This window comes from Hylaeus anthracinus, unplaced genomic scaffold (genome assembly GCF_026225885.1).
Source record: "Hylaeus anthracinus isolate JK02 unplaced genomic scaffold, UHH_iyHylAnth1.0_haploid 0, whole genome shotgun sequence".
NCBI lineage: Eukaryota > Metazoa > Arthropoda > Insecta > Hymenoptera > Colletidae > Hylaeus > Hylaeus anthracinus.
In genome coordinates this window covers 8000809-8021082 of record NW_026533254.1, presented here as the reverse complement: position 1 = coordinate 8021082, position 20274 = coordinate 8000809, and the positions used below count along the sequence as shown (strand labels likewise).

General features: G+C 30.5%; 2 protein-coding genes and 1 long non-coding RNA gene across 7 annotated transcripts in view; 1 reads left to right on the top strand and 2 right to left on the bottom strand.

The window, feature by feature from the left end:
- Nucleotides 1–1129: 1129 nt before the first annotated feature.
- LOC128887840 (lysophospholipid acyltransferase 5) lies at nucleotides 1130–10683 on the bottom strand. 3 transcript variants are annotated; one of them, XM_054144233.1, is made up of 9 exons: nucleotides 9861–10321; nucleotides 9139–9164; nucleotides 8520–8627; nucleotides 6972–7094; nucleotides 4105–4220; nucleotides 2830–2988; nucleotides 2328–2564; nucleotides 1688–1996; nucleotides 1130–1602 (listed from the first exon to the last, which is right to left on the bottom strand). In XM_054144233.1, the coding sequence occupies exons 3-9, from the start codon at nucleotides 8596–8598 to the stop codon at nucleotides 1330–1332; spliced, it is 1296 nt and encodes a 431-aa protein (XP_054000208.1). In that variant the 5' UTR covers nucleotides 8599–8627; nucleotides 9139–9164; nucleotides 9861–10321; the 3' UTR covers nucleotides 1130–1329. The 3 variants fall into 3 exon arrangements, with proteins under 3 accessions (XP_054000208.1, XP_054000216.1, XP_054000200.1); XM_054144241.1 differs by lacking the exons at nucleotides 9139–9164; nucleotides 9861–10321 and adding an exon at nucleotides 10661–10683; XM_054144225.1 differs by lacking the exon at nucleotides 9139–9164 and having other exon boundaries at nucleotides 9861–10322.
- LOC128888058 (uncharacterized) lies at nucleotides 6990–11660 on the top strand. Of its 2 annotated transcripts, none has more exons than XR_008460154.1 (3): nucleotides 6990–7096; nucleotides 10339–10728; nucleotides 10869–11660. It is a non-coding gene; the product is annotated as an uncharacterized LOC128888058 (long non-coding RNA). The 2 variants fall into 2 exon arrangements; XR_008460153.1 differs by having other exon boundaries at nucleotides 6998–7096; nucleotides 10904–11660.
- An 895-nt stretch (nucleotides 11661–12555) lies between these two features.
- The window catches only part of LOC128887790 (uncharacterized), a 21811-nt gene continuing 14092 nt past the window's right edge, over nucleotides 12556–20274 (bottom strand). For both annotated transcript variants that reach the window (XM_054144138.1, XM_054144129.1), the window contains exon 2: nucleotides 12556–17154. In XM_054144138.1, the coding sequence (XP_054000113.1) occupies nucleotides 15400–17112 (1713 nt within the window). In that variant the 5' untranslated portion in view covers nucleotides 17113–17154 and the 3' untranslated portion in view covers nucleotides 12556–15399. The remainder of the gene's footprint in view (nucleotides 17155–20274) is intronic.

The following is a 20274-nucleotide window of genomic DNA, read 5'->3' as shown; positions in this document are numbered from 1 at the left end:
TCAAAAGGAACTCGATCAATTCGCTTTTTCAACCGAACAGAAAGAATTTCTCGATTCCTGTTTCTCCACTTTCTCTTCGATTCTCAGATTTAAAAGTCAAATATCGTGTATATATAAAAATATAATAATATATAAAAATTTAATGTTTACCAATAGGAACTTACTGGTAAGAAAGCAAAGAGTGTAGAAAAGAAGAGCTGCGTAAGAGGTAAGTTTCAAAGTCAACAGCGTATTACACCGAGAAATTCTTTATGCTTGTTAACTAATGTCTTATTGTTTGTTTTAGACCAACTTTAAAATTCTTTTGTACTTTTCAGTATAATATCTTGATGACAACAAAATTTGGTCGCTTTCGTTTAACAGTCTTGTACAAAGAACGATCATTTTTATGGAATAGTCTATACATTGTTAAGCATATGCAACGTCGAATATCCCATACACAGAATGTGTTTATATTTTTATAATCGTTATATGTAGTTAGTTTGCACAGCCGCTATCACATTTTTTTCATATTTCAACTTCTTAATGCTGCATATTTAGTAAATAGATTGAGGAAATTTGCACTCCTCAAATTATATTTAAAAAAAATATGTACTCTTCCCTTATAGTAAAAAATTTTTTATAAAGCTTCGCCGCAATAAATATTCTCCTGATTGCTTTGCAAGAATTAAACAAGAAGCGTTACATTTTAACCAGGAAAAGTGATTACGATCGCCAATTTAAGCTTTACACAATAATATAGTGACATTGAATGTATTCCAATCGTGAATAAATAGTCATAATTATTGGCATCATGTATGATTGGTTTAATCTGTGATAATTGGTTAATGAAATATATTGCCGTCTTCCCTTAAGTAGTAAGCCCCATTGATTTGACACACTACGTATTGTCAAATCACAAATGTGTCCTCAAAATTAAACAGTGTGATAAGTAATTAGAACGTATTGTTAAAGGGTATAAGAGTTGCTTCAACTAATTTCATTTTAAAGTTAATAAATTCATAGTTAAAAGAAGCAAATTTAAATCATGAGCAAGCGCTGGAAGAAATTGGTGAACATATTTTTTGTCCAAAGGAAACTCAGTTAAGAATTTTGAAAACCTACTAGAAAATAACCCAACTAAAAATCGTTCCTATTTGTACGTAAATTGCAAGTGTTTATTACTCTCTAACTATATAAAAAATTATTATTCATCGTCTAAAAACATAATATGTAAATGTTTCTTATACCTATACAATTTGTTTACTTTTCACACACGAAGAATTCTGCCTTAACAAAACAATCGAGAAAAAAAGTTATCACATATTAGTCCCTTAAAAATTCGCCTATTTACTCCGATTTCCTGGAAGCCTTTTTAAGAAGGAATTTCTTAATTAATATAGAAACAATTGGATACGACAGGTAAATTATGTGACCACAGTAGTAAACGGAAGAATAAACTTGATGGTAACGAGAAAATGATAATAAAACGAAACACACGAGACAATAACCCATGAAAACAAATGTATAAATTTTTGTAAGTATCCAAAACAGGATCCGAAGTTCGCGATGGGCTTTTAATAAACTCTGCAGCTTCTCCTGTTTCTCCAGCATCGCAGTCAACTGAAGAAAAAATAATGAGTCATTCATGCATTAATATCTAAATACATTGAAAATGAGATTAAAATATAAATAAAAATACACTTACATCTCTCTCAGCGTACATGATGATAAACTCAAGGAAGAAACATACATAATATCCCGAATGTAATCCATGCCACACTGCCAGAAAGAGTAACGTGATAAATTGGCTATACAGTTTTGATCCCAGAAATTTCACCCTCTTATAAACGTACTCGGCAGACCAAGTATTGGTGTTTATATTAAATGACATGATATAATGATTAAATCGATTTGCTGTTTCAAAAGTTAACAGTTTCACGTTTTCACAACCATTCCAAAGAGGTTGACCTTTGTCATCTTTACCACTGTATGTTAGACCAAAGGTTGTGCAGACCTAATAAAAAAAATGATCATTTCTACATCTGGTCCATAACTTAGATTAAAGATTAACAGTTACACATTCAGCAGATATTATTTTACAAATCGAAATAATGTTATTATAACGCTATTCTATACAGGGTGTGATCGAATAACATGTACTAACGGGCACGAGGTAATTCCTTATGAAAAAATAAGAACAAAATATGTAATAAATTTTCTTGAAAACTAAGCTTTAAATGAACAAATTTTATTGCATATTTTGTTCCTATTTTTTCATAAGAAACCACCTCGTACCAGCTAGTACATGTTATTCGGCCGCACCCTTTATATTTTTCTTTTCTTACCCCTTCAGTGAGAAGCCAACAGCAAATATATTTATAAAGATTTATTTGCCCCCAAATTCCAAGAAGCAGAAGACGCTTTAAGAAGGATTGTTTCCGGAATTCTAAACCTAGAAGATACTGATCCGAGATGTATGAGGATCCTAATTGGTAAAGCGCCATGTATAAAATTCCAACGCCCATTCGAGAAATACCAGGAACAACGCAATCCGGTAATTCAGTAGGGTTTCTCTTAGAATTCTAAAAATGCAAAGGAAAGAACATAATTATTATTTCGCAATGTCGATATATAAAATTTCGTAGCTATAATAGTAGCGTCTGTTAAACTTTACACAATGATATAGTGACATTGAATGTATCCCAATCGTGAATAAATGGAATCAATGAATGGAATCAAAAGAAGACATCAAAGTAAACTATCAAGGCTGTTTGATATTCTAACGTTTTGCATACAATCATTTTTTAGAATTCGCTTATAATTAATTAAAATTTCAATACGACTTACGTCATCCATAAGTCGTCCATTTACGTAATCCAGATATCTTTTCATACTGAATTGTGGCCCGACTAGAAATGACCCTGGAAAATACATATATGCTGCAATTTCCAAAAATGTTGGCTTCTCTTTCAAAGCCACTTTTCTTTGCGAAGCAGACAGCTTGTCCTGAAATGATGAAATGATAAAAAAATTTTATTTATTTTCTATTCTAATTCATTCGCTTTACTTATTTATTTACTTATACAATAAACATCTTGATGCGTGAGAATAGAGGTTCCCAATCTTGTTTCGGCCGTAACACATTTATTAAAGGACATCCACATACGTAACATATTTAAAAAAAAAAAACTAAAATTAACGTAAACGGACTGTTCTTTAATTGTAAAATTTACTATACATACTCTAAAAATATATGTATATTTAGAGTAAATATCATCAATGGAAAATTACAATCAAGTTGTAGACTGCAGAAAGATAACATTTTATATAGAAATTACAGAGTCTAACATTTTTTTCAATTTCATTATTTTCAATGTTGAAAATACTGGTTTACAAAAATATAAAGTGAAGAAATGTATTAAGTCAATAAATATATTATTGTGCCCTGAAACATGAATTGCATCATATGATCGACCGTTGCTCAATCAGTCCTACATATGTCCAGGTAAAGAATATCCAAAATCAACGACGTACTTCGACGCGAGGACTGCAAGCTAGCAATACTCGCGCCCTCATATCATCAGAGACAATAAAAACGACAGTACATTGTAAATCGAGAGAACTTGGACTAAAGACGTGGTTAAGTACACTTCATAAACGTTACGATCCTTTGACTCATCTTCGAATCCCGGTGACAACCCACGATATTCCAAAATCCATTAAACATCGCTTGAGGGCACAACAATATTATATTGGCATTTTTATTTATGATATGTGTCTCAAGAAATTTTAGTTAATTTTTTTTTTTTTGCTGCAAGAGCTGATGTCTGACATCATATTTAAATTATTTTCACCATTGCATAGTTCTAAACTTCTGTATCTATTAAAATGCAAATTTTTAGTATTGCAAATCCATGTAGACCCCGACCATATTTTTATTTAACTGGAATTGTTTGAATTCTTGTTATCAATTTAATTAAGACACTCATATCAAACGTAGAGGCTGATAAGTACTTTTCTATTTTTGATAACCACGACACAACTCTGTTACAAAACTATTCATCTCATCTTGTGGATAATTTGAGAACCCCTAGCCAGCTACAGTAATTCTGTCCTACGTACTTCGGATTTTCTTCCGTCCAATACATTGAACGCGAGACCAATTAATCGTAGAGTTAACACGCATTGGGGCATAGTCCATTTTATGTCGTAATCACTTGTACTTGTCGCATAATATCCTGCAAATGATAAAAAGAAATATTTCTAATTTACAATTTCATCCCTTCAGCAATAGATATATCTATTGTTGATAGTTAGTTTACCAGAGGTAGTATACAATTTTGCAATAGGACTGGAAACAGTATGAATAATTTAAAAGTTAAATGTATTATTAAATAATAATTAATAATTCTGTTGGTATAAGAACTAGTGCTAAAATTTAGAATAACATTATTATGTGATTTACACATTCCCTTTCATTTATTTATACATTTAAACATGTAACATTAGTATTTAATCTTTTTTTATTTAGATGATATATAACTACACAATTATTATTTACTATTCGACCTCAAATGAACTTGGAATCAGTTACTTCTTATTCTTTTTCCAACAGAGTACTTTCTAAGATACACAACGATTTCTACTGAATCTACTGGACTTCACTGTATCATTTCAAAGATTATAACTCCAATCTTTTCATAACTAAATATCTTAAAACTTATCAGTTTTAAGATAGATAAGCTTTAATTTTTTTTATACTGAGAATTCATTACTATATCGAATGCTGCTATGAAAAATAACATTCATATTTCCTCCTTGATCCTGTAATTGAACTTTGAAACACTATATAGTGTTTATTACCATTTAGAATTCATTTCCATGCATGATTAAAGTCATCAGAACCAGATGAAATAACTGCAAATTGTAATTTCCAACATGTACCATTTACGTTCAAACTAGGGCAACTATTGGTATTAATTATAGTCGAAAAGAAGTACAGAAAATATGTTAAACATTTATAATAAATAGCAAATATATTTGTCCGTTATTTATCGAATAAAGACAACTCAAGTTATTTTTATTCAATAAATAACACATATTGAGAACGTTCATTCCATTAAACAATTATTTATACAAACTACTGTTTGTTCAATATCAACTTATTTTGATTATACAACTTAGATTATAATTTTTATTAAACAAGTAACGAATCAAATGACGTATATTAAACAAATTATTTATACAAACTATTATTCGTTCAATATAAATCTTATTTCGATTCCATAACTCAGCTTACAATTTTTATTAAACAAGTAACGAATTAATTGTCGTTCATCTTTTACTCGTTACTCAAAATTGTTTATCTGGATAATAATCTTGCTCATCTCCGTCAGATATACGGCACACCCGGTATATTCTACAACTTTGGATAGATTGTGTTCAGATGTAACTTCGAGCAATCAGTATTACTTCAGCCGTCACGGCAAGAAGAATTGTAATGAATTATACATTCAAGTGCAACAACACAGAAAAAATCGCCTGATTCGTTAAAGTTTTCCGACGTGAGAAGAAACCTCTAATACAGTGATTTAAAAACTTGAGAAAATTATTTAAATAAATAATTAGTTTAAAAAAGTAAATGAATTATTCATGTAAACTATTAATTTAAACAATTATATAAATTGTAAATTCATCGTGTCGTTTACTACCGTGCATTACAATCTTCGTACAAGAAAGGTAAATATTAACGTTAAGTACAATTCTTATAATTAAGTAATTACAATTACAATAATTGTAAATAAATTAAATTAATTTTAATAAATCGAAACTTATTTCAGTAAAGAATATATTTTTATAGTAGTAAGGGCAATAAGAGAACAGAATTTATTTTTATTGATTTTACAAAAGAAATTGTCCCTCGACGTAGTTTCCCATTTTAAATTTTACGATCATGTCTTTGTATTCATTCATTAGTATTCATAGTATTCATCGATTAATTTTTCCTCTTTGAAGAAAGTATGAACAGTCGTGGAAAATGTTTACAATGAAACAAAATTTACATATGGGGAGTTTCTCATTGACTACAATGGTACTGTTTGTAAATTTTCTTGGAATAACATTAAGGATGGGGACATAATTTAAAAAAAAAAAGTGGTATTTAGTTTTTATTGTTTGGATAGCTTTTATAGAACTGAATAAAATTTGATTAACCCGCTTATTTTTTAATTATGTATAGTTAGAATTATACCGAAAGATTAAAATCATTTCTCCAAGTAGAAGCAAAGAAGTATTATAAGTTATATCAGTTCTTTTTTGGCAACATGAGAAAGTTATGGCAATCGATTCTGAACTGGTGAACATATGTATAATGTCAATAATACGTTGTACTTATGAATTCATTATCCCAAGTGGCGACTAAGTAGACTGAGACTATGCTTGCGTGAGCGTTGGGTTGCCTAGCACTAGGGACGCTCTGATAAGGAACACAGCTTCGAAAAAAGAGGAGATTACTCAATTCGACGCGTATTTTTTTTTCTGTCTGTTTCCCGATTACGCCGAGATGGCTTGACCGATCGGGATGAAACCTTTTGCACTTTGTAGAGCATGTCTCCTAATTGGTCCCGTTACCAAGACATTTTACGATTTGTCATTTTTTACTCGTTTATTTTTTTTCAAATAAAGAAGAAACGAATGAAGGACAATTCTGAATTCAATTTCATTTTATCAAGACAACAAACCAACAAATTGAATAAAATAAATATCTAATCCACAATAATAATTTAGAAACAATATGCGTACCTTCATCTAAATTAGAGTTTTAATTCAATGATATTAATATTTAATATAAAGAAATAATAACAATGAGAATTCGAAACATTAATTTCAGAGATCTCCTTTAATCGGCTTTTAAATAGCTAGTGAGCTAATCTATTGATTAAAATTAATTAGTAATGATGTGTATAAAATATATTGTGATCTTTACATACCATATAAAAGATAGCTCATGTTGAAGACAAGAGTGATAAAAACTGATGCGGAAGTACCACCAAGAAGTTTCAAGATAAAATATGTGAAGCATAATGCTACTGTTGAATGAACCGTATCAAATCCTGTAAGTAATATAAATTTTATTCGTATGATTCATCTGCTGAAAAAAAACATAATAGGCTGAAAGAAATTAAAAATAAAAATTAACTAACTTATGCAGATCACAGCAGTGAAATTGTCAATATTTGAATATTTTTTGGTATATCTACAGTGTAAATAAGAAAACATACCAGAGTGTCTGCGCCAGTGCGCATTACTTAAGAGAGAAGTATCAGTTCCAAATATGTAAATCATATGCTCAATTTATTTCAAATATCATAATTTTATCTATCATTTAAAACATTTATTTTATATTACTAATAATTTCAATAATAATCATTAAGTAAAATGCTACTACTTTATAAGAAAAGCTTGCTTAATTACTGACAAAGTATGAGTAAATGTTTAATTTTTTAATCTATTATGTTGAAATCTTCAAACTCATGAGAACCTTGAAAGATAGACAGTATGCAGTGTGGAAGAAACTAATTGTTTCTATAGCTAGAGTATGATTACCTTCATTGAAGAAAATATTGTTAAAATTTATTGTACTTGTTTATCTTCTGTCGATACCTATCAGAGTTTAATTTTCCATTTTGTGTATTTTCCAAGGATATGTTATATGAACATTAATTTATTTCCATTCCGAAGCCATAAAACAGTGTTGATTTTCCATCTGTACTCTAAAGAGGGCCATCGACAATGACCAAAACATAGAAATATAATTGTTCTCTGCACATTTGCTTTTTGTCCAAACAAAATTCCATTTTAATTAATTAAACATTAATTATATTAAGACCAAAAAATAAATTAAATTAGAAAGTAATTTAATATGTAGCTTACAATTATAATCAATGCAAATTTAATTGGGGAATGTATATTTAAGGTTTTCTAAATCAATGTAATACTAGGTAGCAATAATTTTTAAAAAAATGATACTTAAAATAAAATACAATTGATACAAACTATCCAAGAAAATAAGAAGTTGTCTAGCTTGTATTAATCACAAGATCTTCACATTTGAAGATGATCAATTAATACCAAGTATCTTTATAAATAATGCGCAGTAACACAGACACATGTATTTTAGACTCATCACTGTTGCAGGCTCTATTTACAAACGACCTAATCAATTAATTTATTTAGATTGTAATAACACAGCAAGTAAAAAATGAATTTAAAAGTCCAGCAATATATTAAAAAAGATGAAAAGAAAATTATTTTTCCAATTGCTTTGAAACAATCTGATAAATTTAATACAGATATCATTTATCATTATAAGATAAAAATTCATTTATTTCACATTAAAACATATTATAACAGAATACTGAGAAAATACCACATATAAGACCAGAAATGCAATCAAAGAAGTTAATGTGTGTAGTTTTTTCTCAAATACTGTACATCATTTAGTTAATGGGATAATAAGTCTAAATATAAATAATTACCAAAATTCCAGTAGCAGGTTAAAACCCCACAAATTATGAAATATAAATGCTGATAAACTGGAGTCTTTCCATATAACATGTACCTGTGAAGAAGGGCGATGGGTAATCCTGAAAGTTCAATTTCATTTACATCAGCTTTACAATTTATTAAAACATTTTAAAGTTTTATATTCATGGAATAGTGCTTTATCAACCAAAGCCTTAATCTTACAACTACTTCACAAATTCAATATTAGTACTACTTCAACTGTTTTTAATCTCAAAACACTGTCATACATAACAAATATTAATAATACTTTTTCTTAGACTTTTTAAACTGTATAATGAAACATAAAAAATTTCTAAAATGAAATTCTTATAACAACCTAGGTAAATTTTTCAGTTAGTATTCTATTATAACTTTTCAAATGAAAAATAATTGCTTCTGTAGCAATGTTTTGATTTCAAAAACAGAAACTTTATATGGTACGTACAGAAGTATATAAATGTGAATGTCATTTCAAAATATGTAAGCAAAGCTGAAGAATGATGAGATCTAAAGTATGGCATAAGCAGACAGCTGTGCAGTTCTAATTCTCGTTATTGTTGCCAATAACATAAAAAATATTATAATTCTTACCTAAGACTCATAACTGTCATAGTTAACTAAAGAATAAAATATAACAGTGAATATATTATTATCATCACATTTTATTATAATGAGTATTATCATAGTTTACTTTGTTATTATTGAAAGTTACTGTAGTTAGGGAATAATAAAACAAATAAAAGTAATACAACAAATAAATAAGTCATATTATTTAGACAATTAACATTGTTTTGTTTATTTCGAAATAACATGCAAAGTGCTTTAGATACTGACGTTATTTAATAAAAAATAATTAGTTTATGATAATAGTTATTAATAATTAAAACAATTGATTAATTGAAAGTTCTTTTCGCGCTGATTATGATGATTATATAATCATTGACGATGAAGAATTTGTATTGGTTATCAACAAATATAATTAATTGACTAAGTATACGGGATTACTGTAAAAAGTTAAATTCAGCTTATATGAAAATCAAATATCAATATTATTGTATATATATAGGCATGAATCAAGTGTATAACGTTTCATAAAACATTTCACAGCCATAACCAAAAACTCAAAATTTTTTAATATAGAAACTATACAGATAAAAAAGACATAAAAAAGATATGGGGATTCAGCAAAAGAAATACATGGAAAGTATGTCGATTAGACAATCAATGATCATGTAAATGATTGAGGTTATCATTATACACTCGCCATTAATATCACCATTTTAATGTCGATATAATTAATTATTTATAATTACCAAGGAAAATGGAGATAATAAGACGAAGTGCGTCCTCAGATGCATTTACAGCGCCTGAGATACTCGATAGCACACTGCTAATCATTGTTGATTTTTCCATCAAAATTATTCTTCTATATAGATTAGAAAGTTCTAATTCAATCTCTCAACTCATTGAATAAATCCTATAACGTTCCCATTGAATTCTCCTTCTATGAACGAATTCTTACTAAACAAGTTTGCAATTATTCCGAGCAACACTATAACCTTTCATCACTGAGGCTACCAAACATTAATACTAAAAAGCCAATGATAAATAGAATTAAAAGTTTGCATAACGGCTGCACAAAGTGTTCTGAAAGACACTCGATTAACGTAAATAAGAAAAGAATTCTCTTGGAAAATTGATAAGGGGAATATCAATGATGCAGTTAAACAGATGATTGAAATCGGTAACGATAAAAATCGTTATACATAGATGACTGTATCGTTTCAGCAGATGATAAGGATAGAGGAACAATGAACGCAGCAACACAGGATGATGTAGCGCATTATTTTGTAAATAATTGCACACTGAGCATTGTTGCCGAACGCCTTTCTAGCAGTTCAACTTCTTCGAGTACCTGTAATTTCATCGAATCTCACTAGAACATTTTAGAGGTACTTTTCTGCAATACAAACCTTACAAACATGCAACAAAAAATCATTTTTTATGACCCATCACACTAGAATAAGTCCAAGCGTGAATTGGCATAAATGTGAGAACAGAACATGAAAGTGACACGATACGATACAACGCAATCATTAGTCCTCGACATTACCGCAATTTGGGCTCTTGCACAAGAACAGTAACGTGCATAGCTTCTCGTAGACGCCCACGCATGATTAGGTAACGTGAAAATGTTGCAATGTGAAACTAACTCATAAAATTGATTGTTTTATCAATTATATTAACATTCTTTTCTCATTTAAAGCTCTTTTAACCATTTTTAATAACATTGTATATCATTTTCTAAATTGGTCTAACAGAAGCCTAAGGAATACCCATTTTTACTTGATTGTAGTTCATTACTGAGCGAGCCATTTTCGATGAGCATGCGCGAAGTTGCAGTATATCTTATCAATTGCATGCGAATGCGATCAGGGCTGGGGGTAGTTCACTTAAGGCCCCCAATCATGTCGAATATTGTTAAAGCCTGCAGGATTCAAAGCTGACAATGTAACAAAATAAAAATCTTGAGAATTGATGACATTAATGTGATAGCACTGTAAATAACAATAATAATAATAATTGAACGCTACTATGGGAGATGTAAATTCAGCCATTCTTCTAACAATTTTCACTGCAATTACACGTGATAAATTGGTTATACTAAAAAGAAATTACTATAGAACTCTAGAAACTGTTAATTTTGTACTTTTACGTTGATATTGAACAGTCCTGGTAAGTTGATAAAAGTGTATAGCCTGTTATGGGGGTCAAAACTTGACATCTTCTTGAAATTCCTAATAATTTTACCTGTGAACTTATGCTTTGTAAATAAAGTGTTACGTAAAATTGTTCAGTTAAAATTAATATAACATATATTAAATTGGCTAAAAAGGACGCTCAACCTTTATGGTGATGGTTGTCCTTGTCCCTCTGCAGTTTAGATGGTTATTAATTTGATCAGGATTTCTACAAACGCGAAATCATGAATTTACCCAAAAAATGGATAAAAATCATATAATAAAATGGACAATAACAGTAAATATATTTTCTTGTCTAAGAAACATCACTGTTTATTTGTGTGTTAAAATCCAAACGAACTTTTTGGGCAACCTAATATAACAATTAGAATGAACACTTTTCTTGCTCGATGACTCTGAAAAGTTCAACTATAACAAAGTAAACGAAAATGCATTATTTTTGTTTGTAATTAAATCTGATTCTACAGAGTAGGAATGAAAGATAATAAGAATTTACTGGTAATAAATAATTATTTAATAACTTAACTCGTCATATTATACATTGTTATAATCGCAATATAAAACATGAAACCGTAGGATTCGCTGAGTGGCAGTTTCCAACGACAAACGTACGTCTTTGATTCGACTCTTAGAATTGGAAAAATCGAAATTAAATAACCCTTCGCAATCCAGTTATGAAATTACACGAAAATATGTAAAATATTAGTAACTAGTGCTTGATAAATGATAAGGATCTATATATACACGTATCCCCCGTTTAGTACGTATATAACGGATTTCCGATAATGAAAATTGGCAAAAACAAAAATTTAATAAGCATTCATTTAGAACAGAAGTCATATCTTTAGAAATCAAAATTTAAATTATAAGATATAGCCTCATCTATTTGCTATTTCATGGATCTTGTACACGGTTTTTTATACAAAAATCGGGAAATACGTGTACTTAAATTTGTCAATGCAGAACATTATACTACTACATATTTAATGTTGAATTGCTCATTGTCTACGCCACATGGTCAACGAACGTCCCAGAAACTAAAAATTTGCTACAAAACGATTTTACATTAATGCATATAAGTGTGAATCAATTGTACATTATCTTTAAAGAATTTACTAAATATCTAAAAAAAAAGTATGATTCATAACTGGTACAAGAGATAGTCCTCTCTTTTAAGTATTTTTGCTTGGAAGCGGTCTACGAAGGGTAGATACATCGACACTTTAAAAGATTATCTCTAATATAGAGACACTAAACAAGCAATTCTATATAAATTTATAGGGGGTGTCCCAGGTAAAAAGCAATTAATTCTACAGAAAAATGCAACATTGTGGTATAGCATACATTTCAAATGATGCAGTTCTGTCGAACAATTATACCTTATGGGGCCGCAATTGTTTATCCATTTTGTATAATATTTCCTATTAGAAAAGCCGTCGATTCATGCTTACAAAAATATATCAACCGTAGTTTTGCGCAACGATCGACAATTTCGATCGTACTCCTTAATTCTATGTATAACACATTCAAAAATTTCTTTTATACACGCACATCCAAATTTTCCTTCTCGTACACCTCACTTAAACAAATTCGCTGACAAATAAAACGATTAAATTAATTTTGCATTTTATTCTTCTGCCAAGTTTTACTTTTCGTTTTGAATGTAATTGATTTATTATTGTTTATGATCGTTCAATAGTTGTTTTGCTTCTATCAGACTATACATTACTAAATGAATGAGAGATTTCAAATTTACGCTATTTTCCGCGTAAATAGCCGTCCGCTTTATTCTGTGTAATATTTACAAAAGTCAAATGATGAGTTGTGAGATATTAACAAGGAGAGGTCCTCGAGGTATGACGCTCGCTTCTTTCGCACTTTAAGAAACCTTGAAACGAACCATTCATTATAAAAGTGGTGCAAGTCTAGAAAGATGACTATTATGTTTCTAAAACCGTACCCATTAGTAAAATGTTGATAATGGTAAGTGTTACAAAAATATTTTAACTCTGTATTGTTTGCAACGTTATTCGTTATCATTCGTCTAATGATTTCTAATGGAAACCTTCATTTTTGTTACATTTTTTGAACACGTTTAGTGCCATGTCAGTTATCAGTAACTGGAATCAAATTTTTTAAATTATATTTTTATGGTAATAATTGAATATTTCGAAAATTATAAAAAATGTATCTGAAAGTCACTTTTTAACAAAAGTATTATCCAGCAGACTCGTCGTTTACCTTACTAAAAATTAAAATTGTACAGTTAAGTGTTACGAAAAACTTCAGATAATTGTCAATATTATAGGACAAGAGATCTGTATTTCGTAATCGCTAGTATGGCATAAATTGTCAACAGAATGTGTTCTTTCGACACAGAAACGCGAAAATATGATTTCAAATAGAATATAAACACATGGCTTGACTATGAGATAGAACAGTTCTAACACATGGACCAAACACATCTCATCACCAGAGGGTTAATAATCTGGAAGATATTTAACTTTATAGTTCTGAGAGAGTCTATCTACTCTTCTATAAACAGCACTGACATATAAAGACATTGTACAATTAATATAGGCATTTGCTTGCCAGATCTATACTCTTTTTGTGATAGAAACTGAGTTATGAAAAGAGTTATACATTGGACAAGAGTATCAAGAATATTTGTGTTATATCAAGCACAAGAGCAGTTTATGGCATTCACTCTTGATGATTCTTGGTGTATCAAACAGATAACGTCAGAACTTTAATGCTAAAAACTTCTCACATTATTAAATTGCGTGTAAAAAATATATATCATTAGCTTTAGTATTTTTAATTCTATCACTGCGCGAGTGAACGTCAAACCTTGGGACTTGTCCTTATAAAAGGCACTTCATAGTTTACGGACGATTATAGTGAATCATCCAAAATTGTATAAAAAATTGTTACTAATTAATTTTTCAATCAGTGGAATTATTTTGGTACATTTATGATTCATTTTTAAAAGAATATTTGCTTCACAATTTCGTGTGCCATCATTATTAAGAAATGAAGAACCAAACCGATTCTTTAACTTCTAATACTGCCTCATGAATTCGTTGAAGCCGATTTAATATCATTTTACTGTTTCTAAACAGTTTAAGTTTAGAGCAATGGTTTACAACTCTGCTAATCAGAGATTGCTAATCATCGCATAACAATATCAGAAACGACCGAGTTTTACGTGAAATTCAATTTTGTTCATAATAAATTGTATAAGTAACTTCCAATGCTTCTGTTCTCAAATACTTTTGTAAATCTAATGTTGGTTATAATTTCGTGATGATGATTCATGCATATCTCCAGTTTCTGTCACTATAATTAGTATTTAATGTTTCATAAATTCGCCTTTCAAAAAGTTGCGAATAAAAAACATTTAAAATAATAAACTTGTCTACAATTTTGATTAGTTCGAACAGGATATGTAAATGGTATCCTGTTCTCCGATAAGTTTTAAATGATAAACTCGGTCAAATAATCGAACTTTTAATATTATGCTTTTCTGACTACGAACAAAATTACATACTTTCGCCTAACTTTTAAACTTGTTGATTATTTTAACGTTACATACCCTCTTCTAATGAAATCTTGTAAACTTGATTTTAATTTGTAGTAGAATACACAAAATTGTAGCTGTAGAAATTTCACTAGTTACGCTATTCATTTTAAATTACGTTGCCAATGCAGATTCCGATACAGATTATTCTAGAACGTATAAAAATAAAGATATTCTTGGGCATTTCTGATTTCTGGAACTGACAGTATATTTCTATTAATTTTCTGATAATTAAGGGAAACTGGTATAGAAATTGTACTTTCAGATATTTAAATTATCGAATATCTATATAAATATTGTCTGTATATATCAGTTTTAAATTAATTACTTTCTTTATTTATTTATTAACCCTTTACACTCAATATTAAGCCACTTGCGTACGACTTAAAACTGCCGGGATATACTATCGCAAGACCGTCTGGAGCGCAAAGAATTGAATACATTTTTAATGTCTTTATAAATAATTAATAGATGTCCAGGAATCAGAAAGGTAACGTTACATATAATATCTCAAAGAGTGTACGGATATTCTGCAAGATAATTTTTAATTAGCGGTGGCAAGTGTTCAGTCGACAATTTGCACCTATTAACAACAAGTCTGGCTAAATGACTAAGAGACCTAACTTCCTTAACTAAAGGCTTCGTCAAATATATCTCGCTGTAAAGTTGGCCACTATAATCTACCCAAACCTCTTTTCTATGCTCGTCAACAGTTTTCGAATATTCTACATAATACTCCAGCATTTTAATTGGACAGTCAAAAAGTGGGATCGCGAAAGCGAGTCTAGGCTCAGCATCTAATCGGAACTGTCCCACAAAATAATGAACTCTAACAGAGGTAGGTCCCCTAGCGGTTTGCACAGATACAGCAAATGTATATCTGATATCGGAACTATCTCTCATCAACCAACGTCCGACTGCAGCATTCTTCAATAAATTTTCACTCTGCTGCCAACTAAGGCCTTCGTGATACCAACCACAAGTTTGTAAAAGTCTCTTGACTTCGCATAGTCTAGCAGCATCCTTGTCTATCATGTAACTGTCAAAACTCCAAGGACAAGGCATTAGCCATGAAACTGGTGTAGTTGGAGTTCTATCTCTTCTTTCTTCAAAATTTTCTTCGTTATTCTGAACCTCATTCTCTTGTACCAAACCTCCACCATTAAAGTTATTTCTAGTTCTTGAAGCTATACTTGATAAGGAATTTGGAGGGTTTGTGGTGGATGCAGTGATATTCACAGTGCATTGTCCTAAGCTAGCAGGAATCTGTACGGTTGCGTTCACTTGAATCTGAACTCCTGAATTGGAATCTAGAAGTACGGAATTACGATTTTCGGATACTCGAGGGCTGTTCGGTTTGTTGTGATAAAGGTTTTGGACATGACTACAGCAGCAATTCAAGTTTCTTCCTTGCTCTAATTCTTGTTCACTTTTCTCAGAATTTTTAGATTCTTGGAATTGCAATATTGGCGTACTGGTAACTTGGAAACTTGAGAGAACTGGCTTCTCGTTGTTTCCTCCTGTGAAATTTCCTGCTGAAGTTCTCTCTTCTATCTTCTGTGGTAGGATGTTTCTTCGAGTTCCTGGTAGCTCTTGACACCCACTCGGAGGTAGTAAAACCATCCTGCCGCCACAATTCATATTTTGTTGATGATCCTTTGACTCTGAGAGTGTGATCAGAGCTTCTTGATTTTCAGTTGATGTCTTCTGTACAAAACATCCACCACCAGATAATTTTGGACGGATTTCTACGTGTGGCGTTTGCATAAGGATTCCAGAATCTGTACTTTGAATTAAACAACCTCCAGACTGTATACTTGGAGTTGTTATTGTTAAACTTCCACCAGTTAATTCGCTGCTTGTTGTAATTTGACAACCAGAATTCTGATTCTTCTCAATTTCTTCATTTACTAGTGGAAACCCAAAGATTCGAGGATTCTTTTCAGATCTTTGGAGGATACTATCCTTTTGCTTGTCAATTCTTGTTTTTTCCAAATCCAGTGCCATTGAAGGATAGTTAAAGGAATTTATAATAGGTTGGCTATGAATGATAGTTGGAGCATTTATGAAGCAATCACCACCGCTGGTATATCCTTTAGGAACCAGAAGGCCGCCATAGTAACAGGTTGCTGGATGAATTAAATCTTTCTCCATTCTTTGAGGCTCGCAACAACCTGGAGCTGGAAACCGGTGGCGACAGTTCGGACACATTACTGTCAGCATTTTGTGCAGTTATGTTATTTTCAACATAACACAGTCTTATATCTGAAATAAAAAAAAAAGAATATATTAATTTTCATTCATACATAAGTTCTTAACACAATTAAAAATAGTATATGAAGTCATACATGAAATTCTTTTTAAAAACTACATATACATTTTATCATTCATTCATTATTAATAAACGCATTCAATGCAATTGCTTGATTGAGTACATTTAATAGATATAATTTTATCTAAATACAAAGGAATGATTAATACATATAAACACATTTTGATACCAAGTAAATTTTGCTTTTACAAAGTTGAAGAATACTTTTTTCTATTTCTTTCACTAATTAAATACAATTATTTAGAAATGAGGCTGAACTACAGTTTAACCCCCTCAAGCTTTTGGTACCTGTTATACTTCATTCTACTCGTTTTGACGTGATGAATATGAATATCATTTTCGTTTTGCCGGAAGGCGGCTGGCAACACTTGGGTCAAATTGTATGTATTAGTAAGACAGTTTTTTGTGAATATCTTGAAAATTTGTTATTTCCGCCAAAAACGACAACCATATTCGTATTCAGCATACCAAAACAACTAAAATGACGTGTGACAGGTGCAAAAAAAGAAGGGGGAGGGGGAGGGGTTTAAACTGCAGTCTTACCAGAAATGACACATAATTTACGTAATTTAGTGCATTACACAAGTCATTTTCCACGAATAACCATTCCAACTAAAACAACAAATACATCTGTGCAATTTCATTTTTCTTTCTGTACTTTCGACGAGCTCGATAAATTTTGTTTACATTTAACCTATATCGTGAATTTAGATCCTGATTTGAATTCAATTTAAAAAAAATAAAATACATAGATGATAAATTTTAATTCCTTTTCATTTATTGATAAATGAAACTTATATCTTGTCTTGTCTTAATATCTTGTCCATGTATTAAGAAAGAAACGTTAAACCGAGTCTGTAGATAAATGGGTATTGCTTTTTCAATTTTTCTGCCGATTATTTTATTAAAGTCGTATACATTAAACGAGTTACAAATTAAATAGAACTATATGTACGTCGTCAGTCTTCTTCCAAGAATAAACCGTTTCGCGGCGCAATTTGTGTTCTTGGAATGTTCATTAGCAGGTGTACATTTCGTGTTGCGTAGTAAACAAAAGTCTTCGAGCGGAATCAAATTATATTCTTCATTTCTACAACTGACAATTAATAATCTTTTATTCATAATTCACGAAAATACTTCGACTTAATATTCGTCTACACAATAATTTATGAAATTCATTTTCATCGAGTGCATATAATACATCGTGCAGCATTAATTTCTGCGTTAATTAAATCCATTTGAGGATAATACTTTAACACGTTCACGCCGACGTGCTATCAGATGGCGCGCATCACCGCGCCGCCCCATGCCGAGAAACACGAATAGCAGTGTCGGGGTGAATGTGTTAAAAGCAACGATAAGTGAATATCATTGCACTTATATATGCTTGTACATGCGTTATGTAAATAAAATATCCGTAAAAATTGTTTACATGTATCAGAATTCTTTCTGAAAATACAACGATATATATTTTGTAAATAATAGTTTAATCCTTGGATTGATAACCTATTATAAACTTTAACCCCATCGGTACGGGTCGATTAGATCGCGCAGTGATCCCGGTATTTGAAACGTCAATATAACTTTTTTTTTTTGTTCAGAAAAAAATTATTATTTGGCTATTGAAAGATTTCAAAAGTGAAAATTGTCGAATGAATACAAAATGGTTACTCAAAATTTCAAATTTATATGTTGCTCCATTGGTTGTGGCGACTTCATTTGACATTTTCTCTAGTGAATACTCTAGTGGATATAGAATGATAAACTAGTCCATTATTATTTAGATTTATGTACATGAATAATAACTTGTGGTTCGCAGTAATAAAGAAATATAGGAATGTATTCAGAAGACTGGCAAATACAAATACTACAGATAACACAATGGGTTCTATGCAGTGTGTAGGTAGTTGTAATAAATAATCAAGTAATCACTTTTAAGCTATTCATGGGAATAACAATCTTCACATATAAAGTCTATGCAATTTTACATAGAAAATACTTACATAGAAAATAAATAGAAAAATTTTACAACAAAATACATAGAAACAATAGTGACTAATCAGTTTGTAATATTGTGCGATTCAAAAGCTATACTATTGGCAATGGAAGACCTCAACGCATCAAGAAAAATCATCCAAGATATACATGCTGAATTAATAATCATATGCATTGAAAAAAATATTAAATCTGACATGTATGTAATACTTGGAATGAAATCAAGGCTGCAGAAAATGCCTGCATCTCTGGACAACCAAACACATTGAATGAGATGAAAAACCTTACAACAAGGTTGGCAAAGAAAAATGAAACCAGCAATGAACAGTCAATCGATGGAAGAACCATTAAATACACTAATTTGACACATGAATATTTAATAACAACAATCAGAACCACCAAATTGTAACCATTGTAGTACAATAAGTGATAATATTGAATGATATAAACGAATTCTATAGATATACGAAATCATTAGACAAACACAATCTACATATTAGACCAAATATAAAGGTAACACGTACATAACCAATTGTTGGCTTTGCTTGTGGGCCAATTGTGGTGGCTAATAACATTTTTCTCTCATTAGCTCGTCAGAAATTTAATTAATGAAGTATTTTGTTCACAACTTCAAGGGCAGTTTTCACTCGTTGAACATGAATTATATACAGCCAATGTAAAAAAAAATATGTGTGCAATATTTTTTAATGGTGCAGCTGTATACCAAGTCATATTAAGTCATATCAAATGTCTTTTTAACCTTTGAGGCAACGAAGCCCTACCAGATACAAGAAGATTCAATCCGATTGGTCAATTCGTTTCGGAATAAGAAGCAATACAAAATTTTTCAGATATTTTGCAAAAAAAAAAAAAGAAAACGGGTAAAAAGTGAGAAATTCCAAAATTTTTTGACAATGGGACCATCACCGACACATGCTGTACAAGATGCGAGAGGTTTCATCCCGATTGGTTAAGCCGTCTGGACGTAATCGAGTAACGAAAGAGAGAGAGAGAGAGAGAGAGAGAGAGAGAGAGAGAGAGAGAGAGAGAGAGAGAGA

Excerpts from the sequence above, each read along its gene's own strand:
- LOC128887840 (XM_054144225.1), bottom strand. The coding sequence starts at position 9,960 with ATGGAAAAATCAACAATGATTAGCAGTGTGCTATCGAGTATCTCAGGC. Across the intron at positions 7,095-8,519 it reads AACCTGCTACTGGAATTTTG|GATTTGATACGGTTCATTCA; the intron begins GTAATTATTTAT and ends TATTACTTACAG. Across the intron at positions 1,997-2,327 it reads GTTGGCTTCTCACTGAAGGG|GTCTGCACAACCTTTGGTCT; the intron begins GTAAGAAAAGAA and ends TTTTTTTATTAG.